The sequence below is a fragment of the Apteryx mantelli genome, chromosome 23, assembly GCF_036417845.1.
Source record: "Apteryx mantelli isolate bAptMan1 chromosome 23, bAptMan1.hap1, whole genome shotgun sequence".
Taxonomy (NCBI): domain Eukaryota; kingdom Metazoa; phylum Chordata; class Aves; order Apterygiformes; family Apterygidae; genus Apteryx; species Apteryx mantelli.
In genome coordinates, this window is record NC_090000.1 from 7,853,816 (window position 1) to 7,879,910 (window position 26,095).

Consider the following 26,095-nt stretch of genomic DNA (forward strand, 5'->3'; position numbering starts at 1 on the left):
TTTCTTTCTTTTTTTTTTCCCCGGGAAAGAATGAAACTCTCCAAACGCCCCAAGGAGACAATACCCGCCTGTCCAGCTAACGCGCTCCACTTCCCCCCCTTGCAAAAATAACAAGCAGCGAGCAGCGGAACACATCATGCAATACTTTGGGCGTCCTTTATTCCCCACTTCTGCAAACTGCTGCAGCCCCAGGAAAATAGCAGAGGTTGTAATAAAGGGAGGGTGAAGCCAGGAAAGAAAGTGTCAAAGTAGGAGGACACTCCTGAACGTCAGATCTCTCTGTGCAGGGGATTACCTTGTCCAGTGCCAGTTGTGTCCAGTCTTTTTGTTTCCCCCCTGCCTTTAGTCCAACCACAGGGGGAAAAAAAAATCAAAATTATATCCAAAGTTACTCTGCACCCGCCCCTTCCAAAAGGGAAATACAATAATGCCACTAGTGTTTCTACTCGGCTGCGGCAGAGATGCCTTATTAATACTTTATTTCTCCAAGACCGAAGCTGGCAGGAGAGAGCTGTAGATCCCCCTCGCCCCTCCCTCCTCCCCTCCCTCCCTCCCCCCTCCTCTGAAATTAGCCTCATCAATTCAGCTACAATTTTTGCGTTCAGATGCAGACACGGGACTGAACGTGACCAGACCTGGAGCTTTGGGCTTGCGGCTTGCCAGCGACGGAGGCCGTCTGCAGGCAGGCGGCGGAGGGGAGGGGGAGCCGAGGGGACAGCCCGGCCGCCTGGTCTCGCCCCCGCCGCCGGCCGCCGCCGGCTGCTTTACAATCCAGGGGTCTGCGCCGGGGTCCCCGGAGAGCAGCACATCTGGATGCTGCTAGCGGGGTCAGCTCCCCCCTTTGCCTAGGGCCACAAGAACTGGAGTTCAATTAAAAGAAATCACGCTTAACCCTTTGCTGTCCTCGCTGCGCTCTTCCATTCTCTTTCCCTCCCCTCTCTCCCACCACCCCCCCCCCCGCCCGGCAACTGCTCCCTTCTCCACTCCGCCTGCAGTGTTAGCACATGGCAGGCTGCAGCGACCAGAAAAGCAAGAGGTTAAGGGGAAGAGTGAAACGCATCCTTTCAAAACCCAAATGGTTTCCTCTCTAGACAACGTGCTCTACCAACCTCCGAACAACAACGGGGGTGGGGGGTGAGGGAAAGGCCAGGCTGAGGAGCTAAACCACGGAAGGAAGGGGAAAAAAACTACCCTGGAAAGAGTCTCTGTCATCTACGGACCTCACGGAGCATTTCGGGTTTAGGCTGCGTGGTCGGCAGGTCTTGGCCGGGCTGCGGAGCGGCGGGGAGCTGGGAGCGGCGGGGAGGAGGCACCTGGGAAGAAGGCACCGGCGCACCGAGCGGAGCCCGGCACTCGCCCAGCCCCATCTCCCCGTCGCCAGGAGGAAGGGGCGAACAAGCCCAGCACTTGCAGTGGGTCCCCAGGGCTCCCAAAGACTGGAGGATGTTAAACAGACCCCCCCCTCCTCCACACACACACACACACACACACACACACACACACACGCTTAAGAGGTATTTTAGGAACCCAATTCTACATTTTATTGCCAGATCGGCACCGTGACCAGAGGGGCTTATTTTGCTAGCCTGAGGATGACTCAAAATGAAGCCTGTTGGGGTTAGACTGGATCCATCACGGATATTCCGTGCTTTACCCCTGGTCCCTGTGTTTGGTCTAAAATCAGATTTGCGAAAAGTCCAAGAGATAAGGTAATGAGCGAAGTTGTTAAACACTATAGCAGACAAGCTGAATGATCTATTATTCTCCTCCCAAATAATGTAACAATAGAACCTTTGCTTCATCTTTTTTTTTTTCCCTAAAAAAAAAAAGTTATCTCAAACTTTTTGGAAAAGGCTGGAATATTCATAAACTTCGTGCGCCAAGTTCTGAATCATCCTAGGTGATCGTTCAGTGACTTTTACGTTTAACTGTTTGATAGGAAGGGTGCAAAGGCAGGCGGCTCGCGCTGAGAGGGGCGCGGAGCCATCTCAGGGCGCAATGTGCAAGCACGAGGCTGATAAATGTGTGCGACTTTTAATCTGATGCTCGATTCTTGGATGCATGTGTATGTACAGTAAAGGAATTATGATCTGTTTAATGTGGTTACCACTAGACATCTGGAAAATCATTTGATCTTGGCAACCACGGAAGATTTCAAATGCTTACATTGGGACAGGCTGGTAGAAATCAGTTACTCATCAATTATTATTTTTTAACTGTGCCTATGAATGAAATGAAATTCTCGTCCAAAGTCTTTAATTAGTTCAATACTGATCAAAACACTTGGCATTTTCCCACCTCTTCCCTTGATCCTTTAACTGAATGACAGCGAGTGCAGTCTCACACACAGAAGGTGAAAACGCCGTTTTTAGTGTAATCCAATTGAAATAAATAAAGACATCTTGGATGGAATTTGGCCCGAGACTATTTCCCATCCAGTATCAAAGGAGTTAACCCCTCGGTGTAGTTCAATGCCAGGCTTTCGCGGGAGCAGATACCCTCAAAGATTTGAGTTTTTGTCTCTAATTCACGCGGGATTAGCGGTCACGACTTCATAATTTAAAACGTCTATTTATTCTACAGAAGTAAATATAATGAAAACATCCTCGGGTGTCAATTGGAGGTCACAAATATTCTTTTTAGAGGACGGGAAGGGGGACTGGCTTACTCCACTGTATCTCTTATCAGAACAGCGTCAGCTGAACGCTAGTTAATGCCCTCGCCTGCCTCTCGCGCTTTGCACTAGCGCGGTAAATACGAGAGGAACCCCCCAAAAACAGCAGCCCCACCCTGACTTGGTCACTAGAAAGCGGCTCATTTCCCACTATCTACCCACCAACTGTGACAAAGTTTCCTCTTTTTAAACTAGCTCTGCCTCTCTCTATGCGTGTTTTTGTTCCCTACGCTAGGTTTGTTGTGTGTATATATATATATAATATATATATTACTTTCTATATATAAGATTCTCTATAAACGTATTTATAATGTTTCCCACCGTGCTTTTCCTGGAGCTGTATTTGCAGAAGGCCAGGGTCTATTCTGCTGCAGCCTTTACTAGAGAGAAAGTCCCCACCAACTTCAGTGAATAAAATTTCCGGGTCTGAGTTTCCTCTGGCACTGACTTCGTTGCAAAATGAAAAACGCAACGTGTTTTGTTTATTTCTAAACCTACTTTCTTACAAGACAAAAAGGCCAAACTACAGCCCTGGGACTTGATCCCCAGAAACGAATCCCAGTTTAGATTAAACTAATAGGGTAAAACCTCTGCTTTTCAGTTACAGCAATAAAGGGGAATCAGTTGAGTTTTCCAGCCATGTAATTGAAGGATCGGGTCCCTCCTACCTCACATCTCTTGGTCTACAGGAACAGCTCAGGGGATTTGGGAAGCAGGAGCCAGAAAGTTATTCACTAATAATCAGTACTAAGTAAAATGTAATGTCTTAGAAGTGGAGAAGATGCAGGTAGCTTTGAAGCTGCATCGCAATCACGTGAAGAGTGGGTAAGCAGTGTCCTGGATAGTTTTATTCGAGCTCCACGTCCCAGTAAAACAGCCCCCGCCCTCCCGCCCTCCCCCATCCCGCAATTATTGAAAAGCTAAGCACAAAAAAACAAAAATACTGAAGGCCAAAAAAACAGGCTGCAGTGCACTAGCTCCAAACGTCTGGCCCCTCGCTTGAGGCCATAATTAATTTGAGATTTATTTTTATTGGAGAACCCAGTCTCGTCTGACCTTAGCCAAACAAGACTTCAGCTAGACCCTTGATGCGCTTGAATGGAACAGAATATTTCTCTCTAACTTCTCTTCAGGCGTCCGTGCCTGCTTTGAATTTGTTCCTTAGACTTCATATATCTGGAGATTTGCAGGAAAGATTTAAAGCATTTTTCCCCCTTAGCATTCACTTTCTTTTTCTTTCCTTTTTGCTCCCCCTTTCCCTCCACACCTCCTCTCTTTCTAAACACGGGGCTAGGAGAGCTCACGGAAGGCTGGAATAGAAAATACACTGCAACTCGCATGTTGGTGGGGGGACGTTTTTCTGCCAATTGTGAAAGAACAGAGCCATTAGAAGGTCATAGAGTTGGGGGGGGGGGGGGCTGGTTGCTTGAATTCTGGTGCCTGGAAAGGCAGAAGTCACCGAATGTGAAAGCTTGTCCCTTGCGCCCGCGAGCCTGTTTTATTTTAAAAAGCTTCGACATGCTACATTTCCACCTTATCAAATTAAATTCAAATCGTATCTTGAAGGTAAAGCAGGGAAGAAACAATGCCGGTTCTTCACTACACAGCACTTGCACTGAGCACGGGTAAGAGTTAGGCAGGACTCGCTGGACCCCGGGAAGTGGAAGGGGATTTTAAGAAGCTAAAATAGAAAGGTAGGTGCAAACAAGAATGAAATCCTTTAGCACCAAGTTGTCAGAACGCATTAATCAAAGGCTTGCAAGTCTAACGACTTAACAGCATTTCTGCCTCAAGAAATGACTGTCAAAAAAGAAAACGATCCGGTATATACGTATGTGAATCGGTACTAAGTCTGGGAGTGACATAAGAGTTCATGCCAGCGCCCATGCTCCTGTACGAGGCTTGGGCGTTGCTCACAGCTGTCCAGTCTACCCCTGTCGACAGAACTACTGCAATTCCCAGCTTCCTTGGAGGAACCTGTTCCCATCCTCCCGAGCCTGGGTGCGAGGAACTGAAATTCTGCTGGAAGCCAGTAACTGCAAAAAATTGTGCAGAAATGGATAAGGCGCTAGAGGATACCCTCAGCGGGAACAATGCCGCCTGAACTGGAGAAATTCAGTCCCTGAAGTCTTTAACTTTCTGCTCTCTGCTAGGCTAAGGCTCCCTAGCGTTTCTGCCTGCTCCACACGAACACACTTCCAGCATGCATGTGTCCCTGAACACCTGTAGGGCGCATTCCGCCGTCAGGCTAACCGGGAAACACGTCCCTAGGTGCGATTTCCCCTCGGATGATTCATTAGGCATGATCTGCGTTGCGAGATTTCTGTTGCAAATAATAATAATAATAATAATAATAATAATAATAATAATGGAATACTCTTTCCTTGCAACCTGTCCCCGGGGCAGCCTCTGGCCGCTACTGCGGAGCGGGAATGATAACGTGTCCGTGTCAGGGTTTGTCAGTAGCCTTCAGACTTTCCTCTCCAATGAAAATCTCCCTGTTTTGTTCCTCAAAAAATCCCTCTTTAGGGCTTCTGTAAACTTTCCAGGCAGAGTGAAAGCAAGAACAAACCAAATATTGTTTCCAGCCACCCAGACTATTTTGCCTCCATGAATATGCTTCTTTGTACAGTACCACAAACATTATGGCTGCATGAAATCCATTTTTAAAGCGAGAACTGCGCTTGCACGGTGGTTCCTTCCTCCCATCTCTTGGAGGCCAGAGTAAAGCGCGTCTTCATGCCCGTTCAAAGGTCCGGCCTGGAGACCATCGCACAAGCCCGCATGGGGAATATGCCCTGTTGCTTTTGCGCCTGTTGCCCCAAATCGGCCAAGGGGTCGGAGCGGGGAGCAAGCGCTCTTGCCTCCCCCAGGAGCGCCGGTCTGAGCAGATGTTGCAAAACAAACCAAGGTCCAAGGCGTCCTCAAGCGTTACCTGAGCTGCTTCTTGGGAACTGGCTGAAATTTGCCTTATCGGGTGACTGTTTTAATACTATCCTCAGGCGAGGAGAAGGTGAGAAGGGGAAAAGCAGTGGTAACTCCGGGATATCGAGCTCCAAATTGACGGGGCTCCCAACGCAGCCAGACGCGAGAGTTCAATCCTTAGGGATCAAAGCAAAAGAGGCAGCGCAGGGCCACCCAGTGTTTTGATCCCGGCCACGGCAGGGAAAGCCACCGCCCCCAAGGTTCCCCCTCTGCAGGGACAAGCCCGACGCCCCAGGCAAGCTGGACAGCAGAGCCTGAGGTGGCAATGCGCCCTTGCAGGTTAGGAGGGTGAGAAGGGAGAGTCCTCCCCCCCCCCCCCCCCGCAGCACTTCGCAGGTATTAGAGGGCAGCAGGGGCAATTACCACCCTCTTGTTTGCCTCGTCTCTTGAAGGGGCAAAGGAGCTTTGCCCGGCGAGCCTTGCCGCCGGCTCGCACGGCCGGTGCCGAGGAAGGGGCTCGGGGCAGAGAGGGGGCTCGGCCGCGGGCCGGGGCCGCCCCGCCGCGGAGCCCCGCGGGCTGCCAGCGCCGGGGGGCCGGAGCGGCGCTTGCGAGCTGGGGAACCGAAAGCAGAAGCGATGACTTTTCTGTGCGAGGAGGGCAGCGATAGAGAAGATAAGTGTGTTTGGATGCCGCTGCTGCAGGGCATGAGAAAAGCACTGGCGAATAACACGCCGCCAAACTGTTCTTGTACGGCACTTACACACACACCAAACCACAAACTGGCAGTGCAGGAGGGGAGTGAAGACTGCTGTGGCAATGGTAATAATTAAAAATTCAGTATTCAGAGGTCATGTTGCTTTGCTTATAGCCCTAATTCTTTCCATATCCCTATAGTCAGGATTCCAGTGCTGTCTTTTAAAATTTAATTTCCCAATTATATTACATGTTTCATTCTCTAAAGTCAAATACTTATGTTTAGATGAGATTAGCACCCTCTGATAGACTGCAACTTATTAAGTACTTGCAGATCAGTAAGTCCCATAATGGTATAAAAGATACAAATACATTATTAACTGTGTAAAATAAAACAGTAAGGACCACAATTAATTTGTAATATTTATGATTTCCTACCACTCTGTCGTGTTAAGGCCCATACGAGAAGTGTGTATGAGAGGAGAATGAGTAGTCCTGTCATGCACTTATATAGGATCTTTTAACAGACAGATACCGTTACATATGTTCTATCTGATTGTGATGGAAATCAAGGTTACAACACCGAGAAGCTGAACTTTGCCCGTGTGACTCAACATAAACCATTCTTGTTAAAACAAACCATTTTAAAATTCAAATCCTCCTCTTCTTCCTCCTTCTCTAACTTCTTAGCCCCACCCCTCCCCTTTGCATTTTGAAAGTCATGAGTAGAAAGATAGTATGGCCTGAAGGTGGTCATAGTCAGACTGTTTAGTACCGCAGGGGTAGGACAGCAAATTTGTTCCTCCTGGGACCTTCCACGGACACCCTGCTAGCAACCTCTTCTCAGACACAATGCAGAGAGATGGGTAATTTTTCTCCACAATGCAGGGAATAAACTCTTAACGTAAAGCTTACATACGTGATGCATTTGGGGAAGAAGATTTACAGAAGATATTGAACCCAATCTTGCTTGTGTTCCACATAATAGAGTTATGGTACCAGTACTCAGTCAGGATTGCGCCAATGTAATGAATACATTAAAATAAAGAATTCCTCCCTCCCACAAGATAGGCAAATACATTTTTTCAGAGAAGGAACGGCATGCTAAAAAATGCAAAAAAAAAAAAAAAGAAAAAAAAAAAGACCTGGGAAGAGGGAGGGAATTGGAACTCAGAACCTCCTGCTTTTTAAATGTCTTCCTTGAAGAGCAGTGTGGGGAGCAGGAAATAGAAGGCAGGAGCTGTCTAAAACTGAACAGTGCATGCTCCTTACAGAGCACTTTCATCTGCACTTGGAAGGTCGAGATACTGAGGCACAGAGAGTTGAAATGTCTTGCGCAGGAACACCAAGTCCACCCTGGCAGAGCTAGGATCAGTATCCAAGTTTCCTGACTACTTTCCTAGATCATTAGGATCACCTCTTTTACAAATAAGCCAGTTACCGTCAAAATCACTCTGTGGGCATTTGGTACATTGGAAGCAGCAGAAGCTTTGTCACCAAACTCACAAGGCCAAAGTTTGGCCTGACCTGTTTGTTTAAGGCTCTGATCTTCACAAATGTAAGCATGTTCTTACTTTAAAGAACAACTCCACTAAATTGAATGAACTATCCAGGTAACTTTTTGCACCACTGGGTGCAAAAACTTAAACTTTCTAAAGCCTTTCAGAGATATTTCCTTTGTCTTCAAAGGATTTTGGATCAGTTCCTAAGAGACTTCTGTCAAAATCCTGTTGATTTTAAGCACAGAAACAAGTCATTTCCCCAATGACTTTGGTGTGAATGAAGCTTTACAGACAAAATACCAGAAGACAAGGTCCTTGCCCAAAATAATGGCAGCTGAGGATGAAGGGTTGTAATAAAAGGCAGAGCGTTCAGCATCATGCAGCTCACTTATCTCTCCACCACTGAAACACTGGATGTAAGTCCAGCCTTAGAAGTTCTTCCTAGTGGGTAAAACACACGTTTATGGGAAGAAAATTTTGTCCGAGCACTTTGCCTGCAGGATTCTGCTTAATGAGAAGGCTGTTCTGATGCTGTTATGGCTTGACTCATTTGATCCTTTTGTGAATGTTAAATTATTTAGGCCTGGATCTTGCTTCCACTTAATTCAAAAGGAATTTTGCTACTAACTGCAGTGGCAGCTGGATCTAGCCTCATAACAAAAGGCAATGATACCATAATATAGGATATCAGAGGGCCTTCATCTTTTCATTCTAAACAGAACGCATATAAGATCATTTCCCACATATAGGGATGCCAAAGGAAAATTAATGCGAAAGCTGGGTACAGACTGCATAGCATATTTCTTTACTTGAACTTCTTGTGAATTCGCTTTCATGATATTTGCATTTCATTTGGTTTCCACTAAGTTTCTGTTCTTACAGAATCTGGTTCAAAACTATTTGAATTTAATAAACAAAATCTAATCAGCAACATTCCCTGAAACACTGAGCTATGAGTGTGTTTTGGGGGATATTAACTGAACATGGAATCTTGACAATTTCCAGTAGAACTTGCTCAAAAAACCTGGTCCAGAGAGCTGCACTAGTTCACCCAATCAGGGAACACAAGTAAAGCCACATGACCGGGGACTCATCCCACGAAGCTTGCATTTCAAATACTAATACTCCTAACAAACTGTCTGCAAAATGAGCTTCAGCCTAGGGATTATATACAGGAATTATTCAGTGAATCATTTCCAATAATGTGTATGTAACACGAACATCACAATCGGCTCATGGATCATTGACTAAGGGAAAAAGAGAGAGAGACAGAATTCCTGTAATAAATTATTCATTACAAATTATCCACCCAGCTCTAGTTAACACCCTTCTGTGTTTCTTCAGCCTGGGAGAGAAGAGGCTTGTGTTTTAGATTTTCCCTAAGTGCTGTTGCATGCAGAGTTTGCCTTAAACGTGTAACCCAGATGTCTCAGGCTTGGTTTATTTACATTCTTGGGAACTGTTGTGGAAAAAAAAACTATATGATGTCAAATATAATATAGTACTCAATTGAGCTATAAAGGGACAAGGCTGTGCCAACCCTTCCTTGGAATTTGTTTTAATCTTACAGAAAAAGAAAGAGGAAGAAGTGGCCCATCAAAATACATTCTAAGATTCATTTTTTTGCTTAATAAAAAGATATACAACCAACTATTCAGAGTACAAAATCTAGTAGTACCTGGCATTAGCCATTACCAGTAAAGCTTTTTAAAGTCAGTTTAACTACTGAATTGCATGGAAGAATTGTTCAAGGTAAGCCATAAGTAACACTGTGAAACAAATCCCAATATTATATACCATTGCCTGGTGTGACAATTCATTTATTTAGCAACTGAAAGAGATGGTTTGGTTTAATTCATTAAACACTTTTTTAGCCTTGAAATTCATTTTGAAATGTACCTGTTGAAAACAGAACTATACACATCATCTTGCATATTGAATTCAGTGGTTGGCTCAGCAGAGAGTTAGGAGGATATTAAATGAAATTTAGCTTTGGTTTAAGACTAAATGGTATCTAGGAAATCAGAAAATTGGAAACCAATTTAGGAAACCACTATGATATAATACTGGTAGCACACCACCACTATCATATTGGTTTCAGCATAACAAACCACTACTATAATGTAATTCAGGACACTCTCACTATAATATTAGTTATAGTATAATCTACCAAACCAAGCATCAATGTATTATAAAAAGACAAGACCACTCTAACATACTGTTGGTCCCCGATGATTCAACTTTTGACTCGGCCCAGAGCTATAACTGAGATACTTCAGACTCTAACCCAACTCCCCTTGAAAGTAAAGGACATTTTTCTGCTAACTTCAGTGAGAATGGGAATGAGATTTTCAACTAATACACATGACTGTGAATTTTGGAGGATTGTAATTTTTGACATTACCTGTTTAAAGATGCTGTCATGTCTTACCTTGACGTAAGACGAAGTGTCTGGTACAGTCTGAAACATCCTTACTTGTTTAATAGATATCTTTAAAGGTCCTAAAATTGACCTGAAATTAAAAAAAAAATCATATATGTATATACACAAAAGTGAAAAAGCACAAAGCACTATTTAAAAAATAAGGTTAGTGATAAAGCTTAATGAGAAGCGATCAAGCATTTGAGTGTGCCCTTTAAGGAAATAACACAGAAAAACGTCCACCACAATAACTAAATGTCAAGTGACAGACAGGACTTCAAAAGCAGGGTTTTATTTCTAGGTTTTAACAATAGTTTGTTTGGTTTTGTTTTTGGGGTCCCCCCCCAGGAAAGAGCCTTCTTCACTTTTGACCAGAGCAGAGGGAAATGTTTGACATGTGATTAACTGAATTTCTTAGCCAACAATTAAAATCCAGCAGAAATACTCATGTTTTCACGTCGAGACTAGTTAACCCTATTGACTTGTATCTAAGGGTTTCACTTGGCTAAATGAAGGGCAGTTGCCTTTCGTGACTCATTGAAACCATTCCGAGCCATTAGCCTGCCGGCCTTTATTGATTTAAAGAACCTTTTCCACCAATAATAATTAAACAATAAATTTAAAAAATAGCGAACGGAAGTATCATTCCAAATAGCAATAAAAAAAAAAAAAGAGTTGTCAATCTCAGCCTTTCTATTTCGGATAGTGCTGTAACTTTGTCAAACATAGCTGTGCTTTATCTTAGGCTTGTTTCAATGCAGTGCATCTGTTTTTCTGTAGTTCTAAGACTTGATGATCTCCTGATGAACCGTTTTTTTGTGTGCCTCCCTCCCCCCCGACATCACTGCAGAGATTAACAACCGTCGTGAAAAATGTAATGGTGTGGGGGAAAATAAATTTGTAGTCACTAAGATATCTGACATCTATTTTTTCTATCAAGATCTTTAGTCCCTCAGAAAGCGCTAGAAAGCGATATAAACTATAATCAGTCCATCGTTAAAACGCGTGAGCCCCCGTCTTAGTAATTGCAGCTATCCTGACGCTCCCGTTTTCCCGGGGTGGGAGGGAAGAGTCAGAATTTCATCCAGAACTCGGAGCGGGAAGAAAACGCAACTTAAAATTTTCATTACAAAATTAGAAGTAGGCATGAAGAGCCGCGCACGCTGGTTAATCACGAAATATCCTCGTTTGGTTAATGAAGAAGTCCGAAGGGCGATGGAGCTGCCTGCCCCCTGCTCTGCCGAGCTGCCGCCCCAGCCGCCCCCGCAAGCCCCCGCGGGCAGCACCCGTGCTCGCCCCCAGCCCTCTGCAGCGCCAGGGCAGCACCTCCGTGCCCGCAGCGCCGGGGTCGCTTTGAAACATCTGCTGATTAAAAAAAAAAAAAATACAGAGAGAGAAAGAGAAAAGAAGAAAGAAAAAAAACCCAACCCGACAACTCTGGAAAATAAAACTCAAGTTCTCTATCTGCACGTACCCCCCCCCCCTTTTATTGATTTTTAAAGCATTTATTACGCGGCCAGCTGGCACAGAAGGGCAACTGATTATAAAATCGACAATGTGTTTTTGATAAGTACAATTCTTTTTTTCTGTCGTCCTCCCTCCTAACGCATTCCAGTTTCTTTTGCTTCTGAACTTGCAACGGGGGGTGGGGGTAGACGGAGTTGAGGGACAAGGTAATTTTTCTTAGCCAGTAAATTTTCTAGGGTCAAGGATTCACATATCAATTTCCCCTGCTCCCCTCTTTGCCCCTGATTACCCCCCCCCACTTACCTCCCCTGTATAATTACACATGTTCATATAAATAAATACATCTGCATATTTGGAGTCAGTCTTAAAAAGTCTGCTGTGGATTATTTATCAATCATATTACCCTGCCAGCATCAGTCGAAACGTAAAAGGGCCTCGTAAACTACTTTCAGAATTCACCTCTTGCTTATTCTTACTATTATTACTATTATTTAAATGACTCACCTTTTATACCCTTTCCCCTCAACCAGTGGAAGACCAGTTTGTAAAGATCCAGATTGAGACCAAAAAAAAAAAAAAAAAAAATTCCCCACCACTTCTGGATTACTACCCTGCCGCTGCAGTTTTGCAAAGGAGAGATTAAACTTGTTAGATCCGAAGCAGCGCTGAAGTTAAAATTCCCAGCCCATCCAGACAGGCTGCATCAACCAGGCATTTCCTCAGGGGGCTTCTGTAATGCTCGCAGCTCGAGTACGTGCTTTTCTTTCCCTCTCTTCTATGCCCTCTACTTTTCATTTGATTTCCGTTTTCCCCTTATCAATATTTCAGCTGCGCCCTCAGATTAATCATGGTTATGTGACATCTTCGCTCGAGGAGCCTGCCCTTACACTACTTGCGACTTTGAAGAACAACAAAAAGAAATTCACAACTTTCTTAAAAAAAATACTGTTGAGGAGTCAAGCCGAAAAGAGACGCTGAGTGGAGCTCAAGTGCTACTTTAAATCCCCTTTTTAAGTAAGGAAGTTTCAAATATCCGTTTTAAAATCATCGTTCCTTACTTTGGGCTTTTTTTTCTGACTTTTACCTTGAAAATAGTTAACCCATTTCCCTCTGAAGCAGAACTGAAAAGATTACGCACCACGCTCACTGAGTTTTGCAGATGCACACGGCTAGAAAAGCGAGATGAAATAGTCTCAAAACTATTCGCTATTGGACCAAAAATTTAGCCATTCTCTCTGCAAGCCAAAACCTCCAGATCCTTTTAGCTATTTAATAATACCCTACCAGATAGTAACACATTTAGGGAGGGGAAGAAAAAACATCTTCAATTCAGGGATAATTTTTTCCAAAGGGATCACATTTCTGGTGCATATTGTTATCCCAGAAGGGTTAGCAGACAACATTTTGCACTAACCTGGGGAAAGAAACGTACAGGGATTTTAGTAAGACATCAATTTTAAATGAAACCCTCATAAGGGTTACCAAAACTATTTGGAAAATGTCCTTCCACTCTCTATTCTGTTTCTCTCTTTCCCGGCTTTGCCCCAAATTCCAACATATTGAAACATTTTTCTCCTTAATAAGAGGAACATATAAAGTGAAGGGGTGAAAGGGCAACCTGGGAGCCGTGCCTAGAGCTCCGAACACAATTTACTCGCTGGTAGACGAGGCGTTTAGCATTCCTCCCAATTTCCAAGGAAAACAGACTCAGACCTGTACCTAGTGACCAGGGACCTCGCCAGAGCCACTTTTTAATATAGAAATTCTTCGGATTCTTTGTTATTATTGTTGTTATTGGTGTTAAGAGAGAGTTTCCTAGACCAGGTAAGCGTCAGGGATTTTAAGAGGAAGATCTCAGGAAGATAACTTCCGATGGAAGGAAAACGAGGGTTCAAAGCGACAGGAGGAACTTGCGAGGTGCTCGGGAGAGAAGGTTCTCTCTTTCAGGGATCGAAAATACAGGTTGAAAAAAACCCAGCATTTTCATTTTTAAAGGGCTTTAAAAAACCGCATGCATCAAGGTTAAAACTGCTGTTTCCAAGCCTTAATCTCATTATTCTGTGGGGATGTGAACACCTCCTTCTACACACATGCAACCGAGCTAACTAGCGACTGAATCAGATCACATTTCAAAGTCATTTTTCATTCTTTTCTCACGTTTCCACGTGTGAATTACACAAAACACGTAGTTGAAGAGGAACCCCGAGGGCTTACTATTTTGTTAACAAAACCTTCTTCCTATTATTTTTGTTGAGGGGGTGCTAACAAACATTTGCATCTCTTCCCATGCATTTTCCTGTCAGTTTCCTCTTATTTTTTGGCAAACGTGCCCCAAATTTCAGCCTAGTTCCGACAGAGGTAGATATAGGGAACCATTGAGCGCACACACCTAATAAGTTGCAATGAAATAAACTTTAAAGGCTGGTGTTAACAAAAAGTTAGGACGTAAAGAACTTAGAAGTTCAGGGGAAATACTTCCCCTGAATCCTGAGCTGTGTTCACTACCTCTTGTAATCAAACCCCACAGTCGAGTCGAGAAACCCATGTGGCTAGTTGCAGTCATCTTGGGAGCTTTACTAGCCCAAAAGAAAATTGCTGGCAAATTGGAAACAGCTGCAGCATTGAAGAAGGAAAAAAAAAAAAATCACCCCCCCCGGCCCCTGAGCAGAGAAAGTTACAGAAGTTTTGTTTACACAAATAGCTTCAATGCAGACATGACATTTCAAGTTTTCATCAACAAACTGTAGGTGACTTGAATGTAAGCAACATTTCAACATTCATCACTGGCAGTGATTTTTTAAAGATGCCTATGAAATCTCTCCCTCTCACACATACACACTTCCAGTTCGCTTTTGTGGCAGCTGCTCTCGCCTGTGCCTATGCCCCCTTTAACAGGGTGCTAGCAACACAAACAGTGACTTAAAACCCACAAAGAATTTTATCCAAGGGAGGGGGGGAACCTGACAAGTGCTCAATTCTCATAAGCCTGTTGGACAATTGCTAGAACAAATGAAACGGTGGAAAAGCTCAGAGTCCTGCAAAATGTGCTCTTTTCATGTTTTCTATTTATTAGATACGTTAAGAGAAAACAGACTCATATGAGTCCCAAATGTAGGCAGAGTATTAAAAGAGGCATGTGTATGCTCCAGCAATTACAGCTGAATTTGATTAAAAACGTCATGAGGACTGCAAAAGCAGGAGTTACCTGATACACTAACCCTGAGGTTGCTTTAGGATGAATTATAACACAATTCATTTTATTTTAATAGGTCACTATAAGATTAACTGTTTAAGGATGGAGCTGTGCTATAAATGTTTACATCAAACCAGAAATAAGCAAGCTTTACTTTCTGGTTGTTTAGAAATAATGTTTATTACATTTTAAAATTCTTCAACATGTTAATTAGAAATAAGGGGAAAGTATGTGAAGTCAAAAGGAGTTCCAGTACTTGACATGTAACCACACACACACTTCTATGCTTCAGTTTCTCTTTCCTAAGAGGAAAATGTAGGGACTTTTAACTGGCCATCACCCTTTCCACATGCTATGGGAAAACAATGACAATAACTTTTTTTCCCCTTTTCCTCTCAAGGTCTTGGTCCAAAATTTGAAGGCACTTAGTAGCCTGGGCCCAAGACATCAAAAAGATCAGCCAAAGCTGGGGTTATGATCCTGTCCCAGTAGCACTGTGGAATTAGTCACTATAACAGCTAACTTTGTGTGTTCAGGAGGGAAAGAGCTTGAAGACCTATCTGTGACTGCAGGACAAAATCACACAGGCGTGAAGGACTTCAACACACCTTCCCACTCCCTATTCCCAAAGCAGGGACTGTGTCTTTGAACTTGCTTTTGCTGGTACAAACATATCACACAGATAGGTCCAAGAGATTGAATAAAAATAGCCTCATAAACTTCCCCCTCAAAAAAGAAAGGGTGAAACAGAACTACCATGCAGAGATGTTCATATGATTTTTCATCTGGTGTACTGCTGGGAAGTTTCTGGATGAGATAAGAACCCCTCTGTGGCTGCAAATATTTATATATATATATATATATATATGTGCTATCTTTAAGCATCATCTAATACAATATGTATTTGTGCCTGACTGGAAATCTAAGAGGCAATTGACTTTAATTATCATTAGTCATAATAGTACTGTATTGTTGAAAGTAAAATATTAATTCCATAGGAAATTCCTACCTGTTGGAATTTATTTTCTTTTGGAATCCAAGAGAACGACAGCTTTTGAATTTTAGCACAAAAAGAAACTTCTGTAATATTTACTTTGAGAAAAACTCAAAAAATTCATCATCTCAAAAAGTCTAATTTAGAGAAATAGAAGACCCATTTCAGTGAAGATAGGATGTTTCATTTTAACTAGTCAATATAATTAAAAGCACTTTGATAAATTCCACTGAAAATTGGCAAAATTGATTTAGATTTTTTGGGAAATGTTTCAACTTTGTTAAATCACCATCTGCCAGTCAAAAACACCTTCAAAATAAAATATTTTTCACTCAGGTCTAATATTAATGATGAATGTGATTATTAGATTAAATTATCACAAATTGTTGATAAATAATTATCACAACAAAAGAAAAGTTTTAGTAATGGAGATGAAATGAGGGGATAGGCTGAAAAAATGAGTTGACATCTCATAATTGTTAGGTTCTATATTGTTCTTAAAAAAAGGAACGTTAGGTGAAAGTTCATATTATCTCTCAGGCGGTAAAGATTCTGCTTAATTGGAACAAGAATCTCTCACTTTTGCTGAACTCTCTGGGTTTGGGGTGTTGGTGTTGTTCACACCGTTTGTCTTCCCTAATGTTACTGAGGAGTTAGAAAAAGTGTGACTTCTGTTGTTTTTTGTTTTTCAGAGTCATGACCATTTACAAAACAATTCCAGCTTTTCCCCGTTGTTGATAAATGTTTTGAGGAAAACATTTTCCGTGTGTAGGGCGTTACGTAACCGTCCCGTTAAACCAGTCTTGGTCTGTGACTGGGCTCGGTAAGTTACGCAGGTCACATGGATTTTTTTTTTTTCTGTTATTTTTACGACTAGACGGTGGCAACAGGTGGGGTGGAAACCCGCCATGGGCCGGGCCCTTCCCGGCGGCGGTTCCGGCGGTGCCTACCTGCGCAGCCGCGGCCCACCGCCGACAGGGCTCTCCTGCGACGCGGCCCGAGCATGGTGTGGCTGCCCACTGGGGGGCCGTGGTCCCTAAACGCGGACCCCGCGCCAAGCGGGGGGCCCTTTCGAGGCAGGGACGTCTCCGGAGGGCCGAGGCGGACGCCTCAGCGACGGGCCGTGGCCTCATTCTCCTGGGGGGGGGTCTTCAAGCTTGTGAGGGGCCAGGGGACCCTGCCGGGGGGGGGGGCTTGCAGCCCTCAAGGGGAAAGAGGGGAGGGAGCTGTGCTGTGGGGGGCCCTGCGGCCTTTGAGGGGGCAGAGGGAGAGGGACCGTGTTTTGGGGGGGGGCCCTGGGGTCCTTCCCAGGGCAGGCAAGATGGTGGAGCAGGTGGCAAGGGCGACCATCCCGCCCTGTCAGCCTCACCCCACCTGGAGGGGGAGCAGCTCCTGTGATTGGCTGTGCTCCCCCAGGAGGCGGGGAAAGGGCAGAGGCAGCCAATCAGGAGCAAGAGGAAGGGGAGTGAGGTGCCTTTCCTCAGGGGCTGCAAAATGGCTGCCGTGCTGCGCAGCAGAGCTGGCCCATGGCGAGCTGGGCCAGGCGCTGCCTTTCTGGGCCTTACTGCGAAGCTGTCTCCTCGGGTTTGTCACCGCGGCAAACCCCAGGCTGGGCAGTCCCAGCTGGCGGCAGTGTGGCCCCAGTGCTGAGGCTGGCACGAACCCCGCTGCGGAGCGCTGAACCCCAAGCCGGGCTCGTCCTCGGGGACGGCTGCAAACCCGCGGAGCGGGGGAATAACACCCCCAACACCACTTCTTCCCTCTGCGTTTCCATACTTAAACCCTTTCCGCTCAAAACCCCTATGCTCTCACCCTACCTCTTTCCAATCCGCGGTCTTGCTCCCTCTTTCGCTCCATACTTCTACTGGACCCCTTTAAATAAATATTTCCAATAAACGCCCATCTAGCAGCCTCTAAATAAAAAAAAAAAGGAAGAATAAAGTCTAAAAAATTAAAAACAAGCCTCTTCCTCCAGGAGAGTTTTGACTCTTAGAAAAAAGAGAAGTAGCAGTGGGTCCAAGTTCACTGCAAGCCATACTGTTACTTTGCTTTTTCGTTAATGTGAGCCACTTGGTTGCAGTGGTGATGGAGAGCAACGTAAAAACCTGAGAGCATCCAAGCTGTCATATTAGCTGAATCAAAGGCATTTTTAAATATATCCCATCTGCTCTTCTAGGAGAAGAGAAATTCAAACGGACAGAAACTTTTCCGAAATATATAAACTCAGTGTGATGCCCATGTCTCATGTAGAGCTCCCCTTCCCCGTATAGTCCCACTCACCTGGCTGCATGGCTTGATTCCTTTGCATCCACTCACCCTCTGGTTTCTTGGAGCCAGCAGGGAAAGCCCTGCCCGGAGCTGGCTCTGGATTCGCGCAGCAGTAATGGGAGCCGCAGCTCCCTGAGAGCCTCCCCAGTCCTTTTTGGCTTGAGCTCCTGAAGAAACCAGGCCGTCTGGGAAGACCTGGACATCTGGAGCTCTGAAGGGACTCCATCTGCACTGGTGTCTGCAGAAAAACAAACAAACAAACGAGTGATTTTTCCCCCCAGAACTTAATTTCTTGAAAACATCTCACCTTGTATTTGAGCCAATGTGGCTGGTAAAGGAAGGGAGCAGGAGGGAAGGGAGAAAGAAAGAAGTCAGCTGCGCAAAAAAGGCAACATAAACAGCTGAATGCATGAAAAACACAAGAGGTGAATTAAAAAAAAAAATAAATGTCTAAAACAGGAGCTTGATGTGAGTCCAAGTGTTTTGACACGGAAGCATGTTTCCCATTCCACTTCTCTGCAAAGAGGGTTTCTCTTCGAATTAGATGAACCATAAAATAAAAAGGAAATTCAGAACAACACTGTAAAATGTTGTTTTACAGCCCTTTCCACAAAAGGCTTTTCCTTGAAGAGTTCTCATACCTCAGGCCTTGTCTACGCACTATCATCAGACAGCTTGGAATATACCAGTCAAATTAAAGCATTTCAGTGCCCGCTTCTCCTGAGTGAAGCCTCAGTTCTTTTGGTATAAAGGTATTTATGCTAGAATAACTATTCCCATATGGAAAGGAGTGATGATTTGGGAAACCTCTCTGGTTAATATTATGAAGCGCTTGCTATGAGCATTTGCTACATCATGAAATGGCTCGAAGTCAGTGCATATCCCTGTTTGCTGATGGGGCCCCCTTGTCCATCCCTACCACAATAGAGACAATGGGAAGTGCTGGGCTCAAAAAAACTGTATTTTGTCCAGCAGTTTATGGGACAAAGAGACTGTCTGCCACAAGAAGAACGTAATTTTGTCCTTCTGCAGGGAATGAGGTGGTAGGAATGCAAATTTGCCCCAGAACACAAAAGCACAGAGAGGATGAAACACAGGGATTTGAAAGAGATTCACAGGGAAGGAAGTGCAGGTGAAACAGGAATTAGGAGAAGGAGAATCAAGGAGAAGGGAAAGCTTTGGTTTCCTTTTGTGGTAATGACAGAGGGCACTTGGGAACTATGCTTAGAGATGCCTGGGCCAGGGGCAGTGCCTGGAGCATCATTTATTCTCTGGTGATTTGAGGCACACAAACCCCAGGATATTGGAGCTCACTGCTAAGTTGGATGTGTGCTAGGTTGGTGACAACAAAGAGAGAAAAACTGAAGATGCTGAAGCAGGCTAACTACAGAGTAAGTGCATCCAAATGAAGGGCTGTACTGGTACATCAGAAAAAAAAAAAGAAAACAAATAAATGAGCACTCTGTTAACACCTTTAGCTAAATGGGTACAAATGCTGTGGTGGTCCAGGCTTCTGCAGCTGATGGTTGTCATAAATCAATGTCACTTTGGTCTCCAAAAGGTGAAGGAGACAGATTTCTGCAAAAGAATTTGCACTAGGTTGTACTAAGTGGCTAGGTTTATACCAGGGTCACTGAGATCAGAATCAGGCCCACTTCATAGGAAATACAGAGTAAATAATTACAGACATGGACTTCTGGACTGCCCTGACAAGGGTTTTCTCTTTGTGTCACATCCTGAACCTATGCTGGTGACCTGGCACAAACTTCTTGTTTATGCAGCTCATCAAAGAGTAAAAGCTGTGATAGTCAAACCTGGCCACAACCATTTTGGAGGGCAGTCATGTTTAAATTTGTTTCCTGTCTCGGGTAGTTAGTGTGAGTTAGATGTTGCAGTGTGACAACAGAGAGAAGTATTTCCTGAGTGCTCTCCTCCGCTTTATAGAAACACACAGCTCTTGTTTCCCAGCTCAGTAACTAAGATATGAAAGGTCTGTCATAAATTACGGATTTTAAGGTAAAGAAAGACCATATTTCCTGAAGGACATGGTTTGCAAAATTTTTCTGGTTTAGAAATAGCTCTCAGTGCATGAAGACATCTTCCAATGGGCTTTATGGGGAAGAGTATACAACTTCACTTTTTCATTCCCCAGCCATGCTTAGAGACAATTTTTTGAGCTGCCTAGAACAATGTGAATTACTGTTCTCTGATCTAACTAGTCCAGATATTTTTGTCTTGAAATACATTACAGATGAACCTACACACTTTTCCAGTTACTATCACAAACCTTGTCCACATGAGGATAAAAGGTGATTATAAAAATATCCTAGTGAGCATGTGAACAGCTACTACCTCGTCCTGTTGGTACTAAGCCACATTGCTCTAGGTGGCATATGAACAAAGAACAGATGATGATCCAGGCCCCACAGAACTTCTAGATTTACACAACACATTATAAAACCCCGTAGTGTGATAGACTGACCCATGAGCTGCTGTTGAAATCCGCATGGGCTCTGCAGTCCTTGAAAATCAAGCAGTTTATTTTTGGAGCCTGACTATGGATAGAGGAGCTTAAATTTGGGCTCCTAATTGGAAAATATTCCAAGTCTATAAAGAGATCAAGATGTTTCCCTTTTCCATCCCAGGCCCAAAAGCCCCCTGAACGATTACAAGTGAATCCCCTTTAAGCGCTCCTGTTTGCTGCGGGAACTGAAGTCGTGACACTGAGTCACACATCCTTGGGTCTTTGGAGGTGTCCGGTTGCTCACTCAACTTGTTGACTCTGCTCCAGTCACTAGCCCTATTTCCTGGACTTATCTCACCGACCAGATTTCCCCTCCTCTCTCTCCCTCCTGTGGCTCATAAACACTTGAAATCTACTGTAAACCCAATCTAGGCTCACAGCTTGTTGTGAGTACAAGCGGCAGCAGATAGCAGGAGATAAGGAGCGAGGCCACATTGTCTTTTTCCAGCCTGCACTGAGAATTCACTTTTAAATCTGAAAATTGTTTGCTTAAGGAAGAGGAAATGTGCATGTGTGTGCTGGGGGGCAGCGAGAGATGGGATGGAAAAAGAGGAAGAGAGCTGTTTTAGAGCCCAAATTGGGTTGTACGAAAGGGAGGATTGATGGAGATTGATGAAGGAAGTTCAGTGACGGTGCCAGTGCAACAAGCACTTGTAAATCGTGTGCTGCTGTTATCCTGCCCGGTTCCTAAACGCTTGACCATTCCCGAAGGGGAGGCGGCGTTTCCGCAGCTGAGCCCTCGGATGACGACCTCTCTCCAGGCATGCTGAGGCCAAATTTGGCCGGAGTGACACCTGGTGGGAAGTCGCTCAAGCCGCGGAGAAGGATTGTCGGCTTTGTCCGCACGAGAAGAGTTCTGCCCAGCTACCATGTTAATGGCGTGATTTAATCATTAAACTGGTAAAAACCCCAGTGTGAAAACACTCATAACCAGTGCTCAAAATGGCACAGCAGAACTCTGGGTAGGAAATCTCTATCTGCCATCACTTGCACGCACGAAAAGTGTGATACACCTAGTGACCCAGCAGGGCTGGGTGACATCTTGTCACTTGTCCCTATCAGCTACTGCTCAGAGCAGCATAACTTATTTCACTTCCCGGATCAAGAGGAGGTCAGGTCTAACTGCAGGCTTTGCTAAGCACAGCTCTGTTGATGTCTGTGAAGCAGCGTGATTCCTGCCTGCAAGTTCTGCCGGCAGAACAGTGCTGGGGTGGTTATAGCGACAAAAATGTACTTTTATGGGTGCAGCTTGCTTTGCTTGTGTGGTGGTTTTATTGCAGAGCTACAGTGCAGAACTGGAGCAGCTCTCTGTGTTGGGGGGCGTGCAGGTATTCGTGTGCTGGTAAAGTGCTCAGAGTGAAGGAAAACTCTGGAGCTACACAGCTATAAACACTTTCATATAACTGTTTCTGTACAAGGCAGGGACGGTCCCTTTAGCTGTATCAGCCAACGCAGCAAAGTTTTCTAGCGTAGGTTTTGATCACAAAACAAAGCTCCCACTGACTTCCATAGGAGCAGAAATCTGCTCAAACTAAGCTTATCCAGCAGTGCCAGAACGCTTCTCTCTCAACCATGCAAACTTCCTTTTGATCTTTGAGGTACCAAAATATCCTGACAACCATGGATCAGATAATGTCTCAGGGCCTGTGGCAGCTGTGGCCTGAAGGGAATGATAAAGAGAGTCGGGATCCATGCATGGGAAGTGCTATGTAAATTTATGAATTGATCTCCTGATGCTGCTGAAGTCAATAAAACTGCAGTTGACTCCACTCGCTGCAAGATTCAGCCCCTGTTTTGTGATTAAGTCTGGCACATGTTACTCAAGAAGCTAGAATATAGCAGGGATACAATCAGCACCAGAAAACTTGCAGGGCTGATCCTCCTCTCCATGCACACCTAAGATCCAGGCAGCTTTAATAAGCATGTGCAGGACATACTCACATTTTCACAGCACCCTTTGGACCAGCTGCCTCTTGAGAATTGTCTTTGAGAGCAAACACAGGAAACGTGCAGAAACAGGGAAAAAGTAAGGGCTATAAGAAAGAAAGAGACTGGGAAGGCCATTGGTACCTCCCTTATCAAAGGATCAGGCAGGTCTCGTGGCAAACTTTGGACTCATTCCCTGGTGTCAGAGAGACTCTAAATGAAACTTCAGGAGCCAAAAGAGGAGGATGAGCCGCTGGTTCGGCTAGTGACAAAGCATTCAGTGCCTTGGCTTGCAGCAAGCCAAATGCAGAGAGATATTTCTGTACCTATAGATGTAAATGGGACCTAGTGGGACTTGCAAAACCCCCTGGCCCCAGCAAATGGTGGTGGGAATTAAGTACTGATTTGCCTTGTCACATGCAATTTAAGAGCCTCAGTACTTCCCAGATCTGTCCCTTATTTCTTCTGTGTTTTGGTTCCCCATCTGCAAAACAGAGATAATAGCATGGCTCCTTACACAAAGTTGTTGTGGAGATAACTATGTTCAGATGCTATGGCAACAAAGGCTGTGTAATACTGAAGATAGCAAGAGATGCTAAGGGCAGAGAGCTGGCTTGTGTCAAGCATAGCCTTTTGCTGGGAAAAGATGGAGCAACCAGCCTCCCTCCATCAGTCCTTTCCCACAGAAACTTTGTGCAGGTCTTATATGAGGGGAGTCGGTGAAGTATCAGGTGAGTTGATTTTAGGAAGGAAGAAAGTGGACACTTATCTCCTATTTACTGAGCAGTCTCAATCCACGTGGATTCTCTGCTCTATCACGTCCTGTTACCTCGCCACCTTACTGTGTCTTTGACCTTCCTCAGCCAAGTCCTTCATCTTCTTCATGTTTACACAGTGCCACTGAACTAGAAGGGTAACGAAAGCAGACAGCAGCCACAAAACCCCAGCTTTGGGGCGACAATCTCCAGGATGACCTGGGGTGGTCGCTTGTGACTGGTGGTGATTTCACCTAGGGAGATGGCATTCTGACATCCTACTTTCAGAAAACCACTGAATGCCCACTTCAGCTGGTCACATCTCTTTGAAATGCTCACAGCTACGTTTCCAAAGACCTGGAGGTGTCCAGAAGTGCAAGTCACTGTGCAATAGGAGGCCACTGTTTGGAAGTGATGGCCTCAAAAAATGCAGGGTGGAAATCTGAAGGCCTGGGGAGATGCCAAAATAGCACCTCTGGATTTCTAGCTGAAGCTACATAAGACCTTTTGGGGCTTCCCTTGCCTGCACCCGTTGTGGTGAATGGTTTCAGCTCCTGTTCTCTGTCCTAGCCCATTTCCTGGCTCCCGCTGCGACACTTTGATTCATAGGGCCCAACCACCCGTAACCACCCAGGGAAATAGAAGCGAAGCCAAGCAGCCATGCTCATTCATTTTCCCCTCAGGGGGAGGAAAACAGGACAAAGATAAGATCGCTTCATTTAAGCCAGAAGCCATTTTTCACTGGCCATTTCTCACAAGTGTGATCCCACTGGGATAAATGGCATGGCAGCCACTGTCTTCAGCAGAGCCAAGATCTAGGCTTCGGCGCAAAAATACCTGGAAAAAGATTATTTGGGGGAAATAGCATATCCATGTGCTACTGTGTACCCAGTCAGGAGAAGACAGCAGGACTGCTTGCGGCCCTGACTAGGAAGGCGGCAGAGAGTTGCAAATGTGGAGTCAATGCTGCTTTGGGTGCCTGGTAATCTGTGTTCCCCCTGGTGCATTGCAGATTTTTCCTGGGAATCAGAACATTCAGCTCTGCCACAGACTTACCAAATGCTCCCGTGCCTCAGTTTCCCCATCCCTGTTCATCAAGAAATTTGAGCTACTGAACTGTCAGGCATCTCCACCTGTTTGAAGATCCCTGGTCGCAGAGTTCATCAGCATCTTGGGAGGAGATGGGGATTCAGACACGTTTCTCTCTCCCCTTTTATCCTCTTCATAAAAATGAACTTTCAACAGGCCTATTTTAAAATGTTTGGGTTTTGTTTGCTACTGTAATCATTAGCTAGCCGCCAGATGGCAAGGCAACACAAGGCAGCAAGCTTTCCAAGTTTCTGGTTAAGACAATGACACAAATCGAGGACAAATAAACAGAAACAGAAGAGCAGAACGTTAGTGAGCACCAGGACGTGGGAGCAGGAGGGGGCCGGCCATGGGGAGAGGATCAAAGAGCCACCAGCACCCGCGGAGGAGTCCCACTGCGCCGAGCTGCAGCCTAGCCCAGGACCCTGTCTGCGCCAGCGCTGAATGGCCCAGGCCTCAGCCGAGGGTGCGAGGAGTCTTCTGGAGAAGGACGCAACAACGCTGCTCGGCAATTTCTATTTTTTTCCTTCTTTTTTCACTTACAAGATGTTCTGTGGACAGCAACATTAATAAAGCCTAGTTTCTCAGGGGCTCGTGTTCCTTGCCCCCTAACTCATCACCTTCCTCCCACCGTGGCCTCCACGACGGGTGAAGATTAGGCCAGAGCCAGAATGGTGCTGATGAGCTGGCTGCTGCTGAGCAAAACGCCAAACTTTTGAGCTGATTTGGGTCTCTGCCCTCAACCCAGCTGCTGGTTTTCTCAAAATCTGGAAAAAATTACTTATCTTTGGGACGTCTACCCTTTTAGATGCTGTTTGGTCAGAGTCAGGCGGCGGGGTAGCGAGGAGAGGGGAGTTATGTGCAGATGGGTGGATGGCGAGATTGCTCAAGCTTCCTTTCCTTAGGGAGCCTGGCGAGCCCTCCCTGCTGCCGGCAGTCAGCAACACCAAAATGTTTCATAAATGTGTCCTAAATTCAGACTTTCTTCAGAGCATTTGCAACTTTTAAGTGTCCTGTTTTGACAGTTGTCAGATAAGATGCTTATATCCCATCCTGAGAAACATTTGGATATAGAGTCCTCTAATTTTATTTCAAATAGTGCAAAAGCTCAATATTTAGATGTTTCGGTTCTTTTGAAAATAAATATTTCCATTTTTGTGGTCCCTCTCCCCTTTTTTTAACATTTTGAGTTGAAACAGTCAAAACTTCAATATCACTGAGGAGTCAGAAAGCGCGTTTTTGCTCTGCTTCACAGAATTGCCTGTCCTGGGGGAATCGGCCCTCAGCGTCTGGCTAATATCTGGCCATTTCCTCATCCTACTATAGCTGGAATTTTGCTATTGACTTCAGTGGGACCAAGATATAATCAGCTATCACAGCAAACAGGAATTAAGACACTTAAGTCTCTTTTTCCATCTGAAAAGCTGAAAGATGCTTAAACTGGTTCCGTAGATAGAATTATTTGCCAAATGTACGCTCTTTCCTATTGCATCTAAAATATCACTGCATTTGGCATTTGCTGGTAGGAAGGACAACGATCCCTGGGCCCTGGAGGCTGAGCGCCGCAGGCTGCGGCTGAGACGAACGCCGTGGCAGAGCGGAGGGAGCAGCAGCGCGAGCGTATAGGCTTCCTGCCTGGTAATTACAGAGACAGTCATGATG

General features: G+C 45.0%; 1 protein-coding gene across 4 annotated transcripts in view; it reads right to left on the bottom strand.

Annotated features, from left to right (window-relative positions):
• FLI1 (Fli-1 proto-oncogene, ETS transcription factor) overlaps nt 1–12,468 on the bottom strand; it is a 95,267-nt gene extending 82,799 nt beyond the window's left edge. For 2 of the 4 annotated variants that reach the window (XM_067309999.1, XM_013961597.2), the window contains exons 1-2: nt 12,189–12,467; nt 10,200–10,308 (exon numbers count right to left, since the gene is read on the bottom strand). In XM_067309999.1, coding sequence (XP_067166100.1) covers nt 10,200–10,265 — 66 coding nt within the window. In that variant the 5' untranslated portion in view covers nt 10,266–10,308; nt 12,189–12,467. Of the gene's footprint in view, nt 1–10,199; nt 10,309–12,188 lie in introns of all 4 variants that reach the window. The other 2 variants (XM_067310000.1, XM_013961598.2) reach the window with 2 other exon arrangements.
• Nucleotides 12,469–26,095: the final 13,627 nt, after the last annotated feature.